This window comes from Triturus cristatus, chromosome 8 (assembly GCF_964204655.1).
Source record: "Triturus cristatus chromosome 8, aTriCri1.1, whole genome shotgun sequence".
Taxonomy (NCBI): domain Eukaryota; kingdom Metazoa; phylum Chordata; class Amphibia; order Caudata; family Salamandridae; genus Triturus; species Triturus cristatus.
This window is the reverse complement of record NC_140591.1, coordinates 1,518,951,616-1,518,966,060: the sequence shown is the minus strand read 5'-3', so window position 1 is coordinate 1,518,966,060 and position 14,445 is coordinate 1,518,951,616. Positions and strand designations below refer to the sequence as shown.

The window sequence follows — 14,445 nt, the reverse complement described above, 5'->3', positions numbered from 1 at the left end:
CATCCTTACATCACATCTCCTTATTACAGACAGCGCCAGACACCACAATGTTCAACATATTGAACCTCTAACCAGGGCATTGGTGGTTCTGGAAAAACCTCCTGTGAGGCCATGTTCTGGCAAGGTTAAGAAATCTCGCAGGAAAAGGCACTCACACAAGATGGCAGAATACATGCGAGTCACAGAATCCCTTCCAGGTTTCCAGAAAACTCACAAAACTCAAAGAAGAAGCACAAATACGCCTGTCGCCGTGAAAAGGACACAGGAAACCCAGAGTACCCAGAGAAAGCATAGGAGAGACCCAGCCTCTCTAAAAGGGTAACAAAATAATGTGAGAATTCAGGGGCATTAGGAGAGGCAGAGAGGAGCACCAACCACATTCCAAGTTCAGTGACTTGCAAATCTTCTGGAACCAGACAGAGAAACTGCTACCAAGAACAGGGACTATCCCACTGATCTGACAGGTGGGGAGAGGGTGTGGGCCACACTGGGGGCCATGGTGGCCAAGCGGGAGATAGCCCGTCTATGGGGAGCGGAGGCACCACCCACCTTGGCCGCTTGGGAAAAGAGTCTTGACTGGTGCATGTTTAGAGAAAAGACTGTATACGTAGCACGTGGGTGCCCCAGAAAGTGGTCAGCGGTGTGGTCCGGGTGGAATGCTTATAGAGGAGGCATCTGTGTGGCACCTGTACACACCCCTGAGGAAGAGGTGTTGTCCCCTTGACCCAGCTTAGGGTTACACGATCGTTAATTCTGTAATGTGTATTAATTTGGTGAATGTCGCCACTGTGTTTATTGCATCTGATTTGTCTTGTCTGTTCAACATCTGTCAAACTGGTCGAACTGTTTAATTTGTTTTTTCGTTCTGCCTTAAATGATAAAAAGATATTTAAAAAAAAAAAAAAAAAAAGAACAGGGACTAGCCACGGAGCTGCAACTTCCCAATGTTTGCCAGAGCCTGCTGTATCCAGTTGTAAGAGGATACACCTCTGGAGTACTTCTTCTACTTTCTCACTCTTATTTATCATCTCTCCTAAAAGATCCTACGGAGAGAACTCCTTCATCTCATCCTTGAGTTATATTCTGATATATAGTGTATGTGCGACGTCTGATACAAGGAACCGTGGGGATAGGGGATCATCATTTCAATTTTCGTATTCCATGTATATGTCAGATTATTGAACCTAGACGCCTAGATTAAGACAGTGAGAAGTATGAACTACTGAATTTATTTTATGAGGTGACCCCAAGGTAACAGAATTCTACTGTCGGGTCTGGCTGGGGTTTGCAGTGACATATGCCACCTATAAAACACCACTCTATCATTTGGCCCCAATCAACCTGAATTAGTCCTTGTCTGAAAACAGCGACCTGTGGTGGAACCTTCATAATTCCAGCTGATCCTAGAGAAACGCAACCCAAAACACTCATAGTGACCAAAGGCCTCATGTTCACAATGTGGGCTCAAACACACCCTTAAGCGGTCTGTCCAACTTGATAACAAAGCTATCTAGAGACTAGACGCTTCGATGTATATGTGGCTAGACCCTTCCCCAACATTCACTTACAATTTCCATATGTCTAGCCTGTATGTTGAGGCAATACAACAGTTTTTTTTATTGCTCCTATTACTACCACTTTATTCCATTGTTATCCTGAATCCAAATGCAATAAAACATCTCAGGAAAACATTTTGCTGCTCCTTGGAGCAATATCCACATTAAATGAAATACCTAAAGTATAAATAAATAAATAAAATGTAGTCTTATTTTCCCTACTTTTGCAATAATTACCCACATCCTGCTCAGGGCATCATAACTGAGTTTTCGATTAACCTGTACAGAAATGGGCTAATATTCCTGGTCTGTTGTATTCCAAGGACATACAATATCATACTCGTTGTAGTGCAAGAAACATAAAGGGTCAGGTGGCAAAGAGAAAATGCCAGCAGCTATGAGGTTAGTTCTTTCCACAACCGTCCAAGGAACCAAAGGAATTAAATGTTTTTCCTTAAATTGCGTTCCAGAAAGCATGAGGCTTTGTCAATGGCAGTGGACAGTAGATGCTTCTTCAGTGATGTAGGATCCCACAAGATGCCCTAAATTGTTTGCAGTACTAGCAATGGCAACGCACAGCACCTCACCCACTTACTGCAACAGTAGCAATCAGGTGTAGATTTCAGTGACCTCGTGTCCGTCCTCTGTACCTCGCACATGTTTAACAAGGGCTCTCACATAAGTGGCTCTAGGGAACTTGCCAGTCGGTCGTTCAGCCAGACCTAGTTCCAGATAATCCTGGTTTTGGCACCATGATGGTCGAGTCCATTGCCGAGAACGGTTCTTCTTACCTAACTGGAGTCCTCCCGAATGTAGAACATCTCAGCTCCCCATCACCCATGCTGGACGGGTCATATTAGTCTGCCTCACCAGCATCACCCCGTGAGATTCTGTTTGATCAGCTCTGAGAAGTTCTTCAGCACTAACTCTTTGCAAACTTCCAGACCATCCATACCCGTTCTTGCCAGTAATACCCCTACAGAAACACACCAAACATATCACTGCAACCAGTGTCAATCATTCTGGACTCGGGTCCAGGTAAACATGACAACTTCTTCCTTCGCCGACATGGGTTACATTGTTGTTCGTTCCCTCGTGCACATTTGCCTAATTAAATCATTAGGCATAAATATGGTCAGAAGTTATGGGAGGATGTATGGGCATTTAACATCCTCAACAAGTTTTCACTACAGGTAAACAAGTACTTCTACAGATTTAACATTGTATCACACTGCTAAAAACTATTCCCTCTATCATCCAAACACACTGTGAAGACATTGAGTCTATTGTGGTATCTAGAGACCTTACACAATGATTTACAACCATGGTACATGCCAATATCACTAGGACCAACTTCAACCCTTGCATTCCTCCCAATTTCAATGATTGAGCCTCAACGAAGTTCAAAAGGCAGCCATACAATGTTAAGTATCCCACCTGCAACATGCAGAATGCTCATAAAGATCTCCAAACATTCTTCAGAATAATTCCTATGAATATACCAAATGCATCCCTCCAAAAGAGTATAGATCTGACCTTCTAATAGAATGAAATAATTATGCCATTTCAGGATATATACATACATATATATAACCAGTAGGCTGTTTTGTGTCCCTTTCTGGCAGGCACAAATCGCTTACACCCAAGAATGTATTTTAGAAAAGAAACTTTATTTGGCGTCACGATTTGTCATCACAGTCTTCGTCAATGCCATTCTCGAATGGTCGAGTGGCAGTAACGAAATCTGTAAGGATGAAAAGGAGTAACAAGGATAGAGCAGATGCGTGAGTGGTGGGAAATACAATTAAGAAGCACCTGAAAGGATATGTGCTGTCGATATATTAACAAAACGTGTCTTAAAGCCATGGAATGGAAGGTGGACCACATAGTAAAGAGGAAAAATCGCAAGAGTGTATGAAAAAGGCAACTAGGATAGAACTAAGATGGGTATGAAGAATGGGAAGCGGTACATGAAACAGGAGGATGATATTCAGTGGAAAGTTAACAAATTGGTACAAGAGGTTGGAAATGTTATAGTGGAGGATTGGGGGAAGTCAAGAACTGTTCAAGAGAGAGGTAACAATGAGATGAAGGGTGAAAGTGGAAGAGCACGCAATTGAGGAACATTCCTAAACAAGTTCAGGAAAATTAAATATGTCAAGATGGACCTTAGAAGATGATCTTGTATGGAGCATTTATGTTAGACCCTCAGTGATGTTTCAACCAGTAGGTGGTCCCTAAAGAAGTAGGTGGAACCTGAGGCCATGGCCATCAGATGTAATCCTGTCATTCTGTGTTGATTCCTTTGGGTCACAACCCATTTCTTGCCTCCTGCTTTCATTATACAAATTAACCTTTTACAGAAGACCTGTAAAATTGACCCATCTCTGTATGAGCATGCACCTGCTGGGAGACCAGCAGTATCCTTTCAATTAGGGAAGCATATGACCCACAGGTATCCAATAAGAGGACACAACATCACCTCTCAGCATACTGCTTATGTTTCTTCTGCAAGGGGTATCATTAAATGTTTCAATAAGCTACTTTTGATGTATACGCTTTTTATTTCATACTCTGATTTACAAGTTCTAGACACTTTACTATACTTTACCGCTTCTAAGAGTCGTCAGAGGGTTGTCATAAATTACCAGTTCAACCAACGAAGGAAACAGTGCCACAGCAAGCAGATTCTCTTCATTTTCGATCTACAAGCGAACAGGAGAAAGTATGCAAAATACATTACAGAACTTTGTAGGAAGACTTACTTTTTGCATCATTTTAACCCTAAGGCAGATTGGTTCCTAATATGGTTTGAAGAACTACACCATGGAGTAAAGAAGCTGTGGAGTGCCAACGTCTCAGAATAATCACTATCAATGATATTAGGTATCACATCAGACTTTTCACTCAGTCACATTGACAAACACTGGTGAACTCAGTGGTTTCATTGTGTAGCTTTGTGACAATATCCGTTATGGTGCTTAAAGAGATGATGCTAACTGCTTCTTATATAAAAGGAGGAGCTCTATGAATGTGTTATCCTTGTCCACAATGTATGTCTTAAAGGAAGCGTTTTTTCACTGACAATGACAAATGTATAGGCATGGTCATGTTTACAGCAGGCCACTTGGCCATCTAGAGGCATAACTTATTCCACTGGTCCATTCATGAAGTAGAGCTTTTGAAGTGGCCTTAGTTGTAAGTGCTTCAGATGGTTAGTCTTTGCTTTTCATGTTGCAGCCACAAGCTCAAAGGCAGTGGCCAAACCATGGCATATGAATTCTATGAAGAGTGGTGGGACAACAGACCTTGAAAAGGTATGCAGGCACCTCCCCACTGAAATCTCACCACCGGTGATCTCTCCACCAGCCCCACAGCAGTGGGACATGCACTGTGACAGGAGCACACTGTGGAAAATTGACTCTGCAGGCTGCAATGACATCTGTTGCATGCCAAATGAAGGAGCAGGAGCAGAAGAGATCGATCCAGATTCTAAGTTAAACATGTGTCCAGGTTGAGCAACACGCAGCAGAGTGATGGATAAGTGAGCCAGATAAAACAAAAGGAAACATGCTTTAGGAGCATGTGGGGAGTCCTGCTTTTTACAAGAAGCAAATCTTCAAACACCCCAAAGATCAAGTGGCTTCTGGGGATGTCCCCCTAAAGAGAAAATATAAGAAGGAACATAGAAAAAGCCACACGTGGGGTAATGCAAATAGAGTGTCACCAGTAAGGAAGATGAACAGTTAATTTCTTGCTAAGAAATCAGCAAGAATCTTTAGAAAAATCGCCCGAGAATGTGTGAAGCATAGCATGTGTAGATGCTGCTGAAGAAAAATTTACTTATTTAGATAATGATATTTCTGTTAGGTACATAATTCTACCCCAGATTACTCAGCTTCTGACTACCTCTTCCAGGTTTTCCAAATCTTTTCTCCAGCAATAACTCCCCAGCGCATCCAGGTGGCCCCACGTAGCTCCAGTCACACTTTGCATTTGGATGTGACCTCATCGAGATATATTAGCTGCCAACTGATGGGCCGGTGCTAGTTTCTGATATCAATTCCATGCCCTGTTGAGGTTTACGAAGGGGAACCGTGAGCCACAACTGCAACAAATACAGGACATAATATGTTTTCTTACCATGTTATCTTATTATTCATGTCACTAGCTCATCTGGGAGAATGGAAGATGGTAAAGAATCTGCAGGATGTAACATTTCCTTGTGATGGATAAATCCTCATTTAGCTACCTCACCTTAGTAATGTATTCTAAAGCAGTATCTACCATGGAGGTGAGACTGAGTAGTGCAAGGAATTCATGCAGTCCTTCTATGACATACTATTGTCATAAAAAATACTGCAATACACAAATATGCTGCAAACATATTGTGGTACTAAATATCGAGTTTACATACTTACAATGTTGTTGGAAACCCACTCCCACACTAGAAGGGGGGGTGGTGGTCTTCCGGACACACTGTGGTAGCTTGGCTCGAGTGGTCAGGAATCAGGCTCCGTGCTAAGCATACAACATACCCAAACAATAACCATGCGTGCATCCGTTCCAAAAACGACTCTACACCGTAAAAATTATGAAAATAACTTTCTTTATCTGCTTTTTCTCTTAGTTGCTGATTGGAGAAATAAATAAGTCAATCACAATATACAAATTTTAAATAGTGCAGGTCAAATAAATATTGTCTGAAGTTTCAATAAATAGGGGTGATCATAAATATAAAGGACATAAATTTAAGTGCAGGTAATACAGGCAATTAAATATTCTGAGGCAATAAATACTGTCACCAATAAATATTGTGCACCAACAAGTCCTGTGGACCAATAAATATAGTGAAGCAATAAATAGGTTAAACACAATAATACAGTGCCCCCCAATAAATAATTAAAAGTATACAGCAACACTCATGTAATCAGATTACTTTTCAATTCTTAAGGGCTGATTTGGCCCAGGAACAGCTTGTAGGGTTGTGGAAGGCTTGAGGGGGTCTACTCCCTGGCTTGGACAAGGCTGAGGCCTAAACTGAGGTAGATCAAGGGGGGAACACCAGTGCCCTGGCTTTCTCTCTCCACACAACCTCTCTAGGTTAGTCCCAATTCACCCCTGGCACAGTCAGGTTGGTTCCAGCACCTCCCTAGCCCCTTAGAGCAGTCTCTCAGGTCTCCACAGGGCCTTAGGCGCCCTCTACTCCACTTACTGCCCTTTTTTCTGATGCTCCGACGCCGCTGGAGTCGTATCGATGCCGTGAGGCGGTTCCGGTTCGATGTCGGCGGCCTCGGCACAATGTCAGTTCTTTGACGACGCCGGCAGGCGGCTCCGGTCTCGATGCCAGCGGCCTCGGTTCGATCTCGACCTCCGATTCGATGGCGTCGGGCAGTCTTACTCGATGTCGACTTTGGGCGGCTCCGGTCCGATGGCGACCTCGGCTTCGATGACGTCGGCCGGCCTTGCCTCGATGTCGACTTCCGGCGGCTCCGGAGTGCGATCCTCACTCCCGACCTCCGGTTCTCCTCACAGGTTTCCGGCGACTCCGGAGTGCGACCTCCACTCCCGACCTCCGGCACGATTCTCACAGGTTCCGGCGACTCCGGAGTGCGATCCTCACTCCCGACCTCCGTTACCCTTCACCTCGGTCTCCGACGACTCCGGAGGGCGGACTTCACTTCTCCGATGACGCCGCTCACTCGACCTCGGGTGACTTCCTCCTCGACCTCTGGTATTCCTCACGACCTCCGTCGGCGCCCTCTCACGACCTCAGGCGGCTCCGGGTACGACGTCTGCTTCCTCAGTCAGCGCCGCTTCTCCACCTCGGGCTCCAGGTCTCAGGCTACTCGACGCCGGACTCCAGGGAAACCAGTTTCCAGGTCAGGATCTTGCTGTTTTCTGTTTCTAAGGCCTGTTCCTGCTGTCCAGGTCCTTAGGATGAGTTTTTCTGGCTTCTTCCCACACAGGGCTCCAGGCTGGGATCCGTCAGTAGGGACTAGTATCAAGGGTGGGTTTATGGACCCCACTCCAGGCACAAGTTTCCACCCCTGCTGCTTCACTCCTTCCTCCTTCACGTTTTTGCTGCTCACTCCTCACCAGTCAGGTGCCAACTGCCAGCTCCAACTGCCAACTCTCTCTCTTAACTCCCCAACATTCTAAACCGCCTCCAACGGTCACAGGGTTCTGGAATGTTCTGGAAGGTGCTGGTAGGTTCCAGTGGGTGCTGGTGATGTCACAGGTGGCCACCATTTTGTGCTCCAGGCCCTCAGACAGAAGTTTCAGGGGTAGATAAAATGGCTCCCTGAATCTGCAGCAACACGAAAAAGTCTGGTGGTTCCCAAAAAGGAAAAATACCAACAGGGTTTGAGGCAAAAGTGGGACAAAATAAATAATGATGAGGAGGGACCACCCAAAGGGCTGACAGGTCTAACAAATGTAAACTACAAAAATACCATCTACATAATATAATGGTACTAAGTATAGCGATTGTAAAGTTAATTATATACATTTAACAGTATTTCATAATATAATGACAAAAAAAGAACATATATATATATAATGTGTGTGTGTGTATGTGTGTGTGTATATATATATATATATATATATATATATATATATATATATATATATAGTTCAATCAATCAAGTAGTATTTGTATAGTGAGGCTAGTCACCCCAGTCGAAGAGCCAGGTTTTGAGTCCCTTCCTGAAGTGGTTCAGCGATGGATAAATGTGGAGGTAGAGGGTGTTCCAGGCTTTGGCGGTGAGGTGGGAGAAGGAGCATCCTCCAGGCTAGCTTCAGCGGTTACGTGGTGTCTGAGCGAGAGCGAGGTGTGCGGAGTGGAGGTTTCTGGAAGGTTGGTGAAAGATCAGGCAGTGGTTCATGTAGTCTCTTCTTTGATTGTAGAGGGTTTTGTATGTGTGGGTCAGGACTTGACCTGGCATCTCTTCTGGATGGGAGCCAGTGGAGATCTTTTAGGTGCTGGGTGATGTGGGTTGAAGCTCTGTCGGCTAGTGATAAGGGCCTGTGTCACAGTTTTCTTGTGCTGATGTTGAGCCATCTGAAGATTCTGCAAAGCATGTGGATCATGCAGAAGCAGGCTGAGGAGATGGCGTTGACCTGTTGTTTCATGGAGAGTTTGCTGTCCAGTATGATGCCGAGGTTGCGGGCCTTTCGGCGGGGAGGTGGGTCTAAGCTCCTCTGGTCACTAGGGGCCCGATTCACAGAACTAACTTAAGATAAAATCCTAAACTTACTACCATTTTCGTATTCACAGAAGGCACTTACTCATTTTGGTATTCACAGAAGACACTTACTCACTTCGGTATTCACAGAAGTTAGGTGTCCTAACTTTAGGACTCCAAAATGCCTTCTGTGAATACCGAAAGTCTTAAAGTTAGGATTTTTCTAAGTTTAGGAGTAGTAAAGTTAGGAATCCTAACTTTAGGACTCATAAATGCCTTCTGTGAATACCTAAAGTCTTAACATTAGGATTTTTCTCAGTTTAGTAGTAGTAAAGTTAGGACTCCTAACTTTAGGACTCCTAAATGCCTTCTGTGAATACCGAAAGTCTTCAAATTAGGATTTTTCTCAGTTTAGGAGTCCTAAAGTTAGGACTCCTAACTTTACTAATACTACACTGAGAAAAATCCTAATTTGTGAATACCAAAATGAGTAAGTGCCGTCTGTGAATACCAAAATGGTAGTAAATTTAGGATTTTGTCTTAAGTTAGTTCTGTGAATCGGGCCCTAGGAGTTGTTCCAAAGGGTGGTGTGTTTGCCGAAGATCAGGACTTCCGTTTTGCCCGTGTTGAGTTTCAGGCACTTGTCTTTTATCCATGTTGCGACAATCTTAATGCAGTTGCGGACATTAGTCTTTGTCAGGGTGGGGTTCGTTGAGAGTGAGAGGATGGACTGAGTGTTGTCAGCGTAGAACATGATGTTGATGTCATGTGATCTGACGATGGCTGCGAGAGGGGTCATGTAGATATTGAAGAGGGCAGGGCTGAGGGATGAGCCTTGGGGTACTACACAGATCGTGTGCTTGGGTTTAGAGGTAAAGGATGGGAGGCAGAATCTCTGGGTACATCCTGTGAGGATTGAAGTCATCCATCTGAGCGCAACATCTGTGATTCCAATCTGGCATTGTTGATTGATGAGTGTGTGGTTGAAGAAGGTGTTGAAGGCTGCGGAGACATCCTGGAGGATGATGGCGGCTGATTCTCCACTGTTGAGTAGGACTTGGATGTCGTCTGTTGCCGCTATCATAAACATCTTGGTGCTGTGGTTGGCTCTGAAACCTGATCTGGATGGGTCCAGCAACTTGTTTTTTCTAGATGATCAGTGAGTTGGAGGTTGATGGCATTCTCCAGGACTTTGACGGGGAATGGGAGGAGAGAGATGGGACGGTAGTTCTGGGGCTCTCTGTAGTCTGCCGAAGGTTAAACAAATAGAAAAGTTAGCTAAACAATTAGAAACAATTAGTTTCTAGTTAAACAATTAGTAAATAAAGGTAATACATTTTGTTAGAAAAAAACAATACTTACAAATACATATAGGAAATAATATAGAACTAGTAACATTTCTTTACAAAAATCAAAACAAATACTAATATCTAAAAAAATATATAAAACTACAAACTAAATAAATGTTTATAATAAACATGGAAAAAAATATTCAGTATTAAATATTTAAAATGCTACATTCAAAATGATAAACATGAAATATTAAAAATAAATGTCAAACAAGGAAACTCAATTAAATTAAAAATTAAACAAAAAACATAAATAAAACTAAATTATCCTTCCAAATTAACATACAAAATGTTTTGAAATGTTAACACTTTGAAGAATAAAATGTACCATCCCTCTAAAACCTCAAAAAAACAGTAGGGAACTATTCTACTTTAAAGGATAAGATTTACTATACCCACTTCAACCTAAGCTACAGTAGGTAAAGTTTTGGACTTTGGATCGATACGAATGCCTATTCCTTTTCCAATCTAAGTAACATTAGGGAAAGCGTTGGACTTTGGTGGGGGGAATAAATTTACTATTTCCACTCTAACATAAGAAACATTGGTGAAAGTATTGAAATTTGGCAGGGCGAGATTTGCTATTTCTACTCCAACCTGAGCAACAGTGAAAAAAAGCTTTTGACCAGTAGGGAAAAAGCAGGACTTTGTCGGGGTGAGATTTTCTATTTCCACTCCGACCTGAGCAACAGTAAAAAAAAACTCTTGACCTTGAAGGGGTCATATTTACTATTTCTACTTCAACCTGAGGAACAGTAGGGAAAGCACTGGACTCTGGATAGCTGAGATTTACTGTTCTCACCCCAAAATGAGCAACCTGTATGGATGTGTTTAACTCTGGGGCAGGGGGATCAAATTTACTGTTTCCACTCCAACTTAAACAATAGTAGGGAAAGTGTTGGAAAAATATATCGTAATAATTATTAAAAAATATATGTAAAGTTATCACAACATTAAATATGTATATAAAAACGAAAAAAGTTAAGTTCTTATTAAAAAAACGATTTCTATGAAAAACCAAATACGCTACTATTTTACTTTAAAAAAAAAAATTCATTTGTTTATTAGGCTTTTTTCAATTTAAAATGTCATCCAACAGATTTTTCACTCTGATACCTTGCAGGTAATCAGCAACAACAAGCATAGAGGCTTTGAGGCAAAAAATAAAAACAAGTATTGGCATAGCCAATAGGTCTCGCCTTTGGAACCTTATAAGTGTTTAACCATGCAACAGTTAATGTTGTTGCACCAAGGATATTGTGCTGCATAACTAAATACTTATAAAGTCCCAAAAGCTAGACCTATTGGCTATGCCAATGCTTGTTTTTGTTGTTGCAGATTTATATAGCGCAAACTCGACCCAAAGGTATTGGAGCACTTTACCTGAGCACCAGTTACTTTACATAAGGACACATTCATTTTTTTGTAGGCACGGGGAGATTAAGTAATTTCCCAGAATCACAGGGTGTGGAGTTGACTCCGAGGCTTAAACCTTGGTTTCCCAGCTCCAAATTCGGCAAACTAGCTGTGAGACCACATCGAAGTGTCTTCCTCTTCCCGTTCCTAATACTGGAGGTGACCCACGTTTAGAGAGAGACCCCAGAAAGACCTACATTATAAAGCAAAATGTTTTTTTATCTGTTCTTCCTTCCCAGAAGTGTTAAGAGAGTTAACGAAATATAAATCAATACCTCCTGCTCCCATGGAGAGAGGGGGAGAAATGGAAACAGGAAGAAACGGAGTGGGACTCGGTAAAATACAAACACCAGTAAGTATCAGGTCATGTGCACCACTTCGACCCTCTTACTAGTCCCCTCCCTAATCAATAACGATACACAAAGCAACAAAAACGCAATCAAGCATGGGTAAAAGATTATATAGAACAAGGTAAGGATGCTGCAAACAAATGAAATTTAGTATAAAGAAATCAGTACATCAAAAACAGTCATTCTGCTACAAAGCCAAGAACAGCACAACCGAAAGCAGCACTAGAACCCAAAGCCTGGAATCTATACTACTGATGCAAATATTAGGAGAAGCAGATGTCACTGCCCGACGTATATCTAAATTAGACACTTTTAGCAACATCCCACAAGACTGTCATTTCAAGAGTGGAACGGCCCAAAACCATAGCTGATATAGAAGTATTTGAAGAATCACACGCCATAGAAACCACACATCTAATCAATCTACATAAAGTAGACTCAGATGGATTCTGACCCTGTCTAAACACCCAAAAAGAAACAAATAATGACTCAGAAATACAAAAATGTGAGAAGCTCTGCAAATAGATTCACACTGCTCTTTCAACTTTCAAGGAATGCAGTGTCATTTTATCCTCTGACGAGGAAGTAGGGAAGAAATATAATAATACTGTATCCTAGTGACAATGCAAACTAAAGACAATTTTTGGCAAAATAGGAGCTAGGTATAGACGAGGGAAGCCATCGCCTCCTCCTGGCAGCAGACTGCTTTGGAGGTCAGAAAAAAACAAACAGAACAAACCGCCGCCCGGAGCAGCTGTTTTGAAGCACACGCGTGCTTGCCTCAGTACTGTCCTGGGAGCGTGCGTGAGTGAGAGAGGGGGAGCAGGTGGTGAGCCTGGGAGTGGCGCGCGCGTAGCCTACTCTTTTTGGAAGCACACACTCGTGCTTGTGGCGCGCCCCTGCGCGCTCCCGCAAGGTGGATGCTGCCACAAGCACGAGTATGTGCTTTGAAAAAGAGCAGAACGACAGCAAAAGGTCCTCCTATGCAGCACATGCGCGCTGAGTAGGCGAGACCTAATAAAAAGGAAACCTGCTCTAGTTTCATTTTTTAACTTAAAAAATAACAGATATCCATAAGGGACTACAAAGTCTAAATTCTCGAGTAAGCATAAAGACAACCCCCCTTCACCTTCCCAGCCTAATATCAAGTAAGGTAAAGATACTCATGGAGTGAATAGGAGGAAAGATAAGAAGAGAAAAAGAGGATGAAGGAATCAGAAAGAGGGTAATCAGAAGCTTAGCTATACAATAAGATTACGGTGATGGTTAAAATATTTGTAATAAAATATGTATTACAAAACACCAATCAATACTTTATTTACCAAGTAAAAACGCGAAAAGAATTTACAATAAATACACTTCCCCCCCCTACTCTGGTACAATCCGAACAACCTAAAATAAATTGTGAAATGATTCTAAAAAACCTAAATAAATCACAACAAAAAATTACAAAAAAAGAGTAATTCTTAAAAAGGGAACTGACAAAATGAAATAAATTAATTGATTAAATTAAATAATTACATAATTAATAACATAAGTATCCAATTATGGTAAACATCATTAACATTTAAAAAAAATTACATAATATATTTAACCAATTAAAAAATGAAATATCATTTTGGATAATATAAATTCAACTATGTAACTATGAAATATTTTACAAAAAAGTTACCCTAATGAAACAATTACATTTTACAAATTGAAAAAAGCATAAAAAACCTTCCTACCCTACACCCCTACAAACCCAACAACCTGCCAATAATTTAAACAAATTGAAAGAAACTCATAAACAGCAGTTTAAAAATATTACTAAAACAATAAAACTACAAAAAACAGAGAAATAACTAAAATTCACATATTAATAACTTGAAGCACACAAAATCGTAAAACAATACAACATAATAAAAAAGTATATTATAAACAACTATATATACAAAAAAAATATTAAGCACTTAAAAACAATATTCGTACCTGCAATATCTAGTGACTTGATATTCTTGTCACCACGATATTTTTTGACAACATTTGTGTCTGATGATATTTTTGAGTCAATTTTAACGATGTGCACACAAGCAACACAGCACAATCAAAGTAGCAAGCCGAGACATGGGGCAGTAATGCTTTGCAAAAGTATGAAAAGACTACCACTCAGCTGCCTGGCAGAGGTCAGCAACTGGGAGACCTCTGGAAAGGACAGTAGAAGCCCCCATAGCCCTCATCGAATGAGCATGGCCTTGGAGGGTTTTTCATGCACAGGGCACAGCAAATCTTGATACAAAGGATAACTCAACATAAAATTCTGTCACTGCCTTGACCTTTTTAGCTAAAGGGAATACTACAAAGAGTTTGTCATCAACTCTGTATTGTCAAGTGCAGTCGATGTAGTACGACACTGCACTTCTGGGATCCATCCTATTCAGCTAAGCAGAGAGGTAGAAAAAGTGCCCTTCAGAGGAAGTATCTAGGGCACTGGTCCTTTTAAAGCTAAGTGGATTTCAGAATCAAAAACATAAGGTGGCAGGCAGGAAGTGATCAGTTTTTGAGTCTTCATTCATGTGTGGCCAAAGTCCTTATCTCCATAGCCTAA

At 41.7% G+C, this 14,445-nt stretch overlaps 1 protein-coding gene across 1 annotated transcript in view; it reads right to left on the bottom strand.

Annotated features, from left to right (window-relative positions):
- The window catches only part of XRRA1 (X-ray radiation resistance associated 1), a 314,818-nt gene that overhangs the window by 48,810 nt on the left and 251,563 nt on the right, over positions 1-14,445 (bottom strand). The window contains exon 12 of the mRNA XM_085623358.1: positions 4,168-4,261. Within this exon, the coding sequence (XP_085479484.1) occupies positions 4,168-4,261 (94 nt within the window). The remainder of the gene's footprint in view (positions 1-4,167; positions 4,262-14,445) is intronic.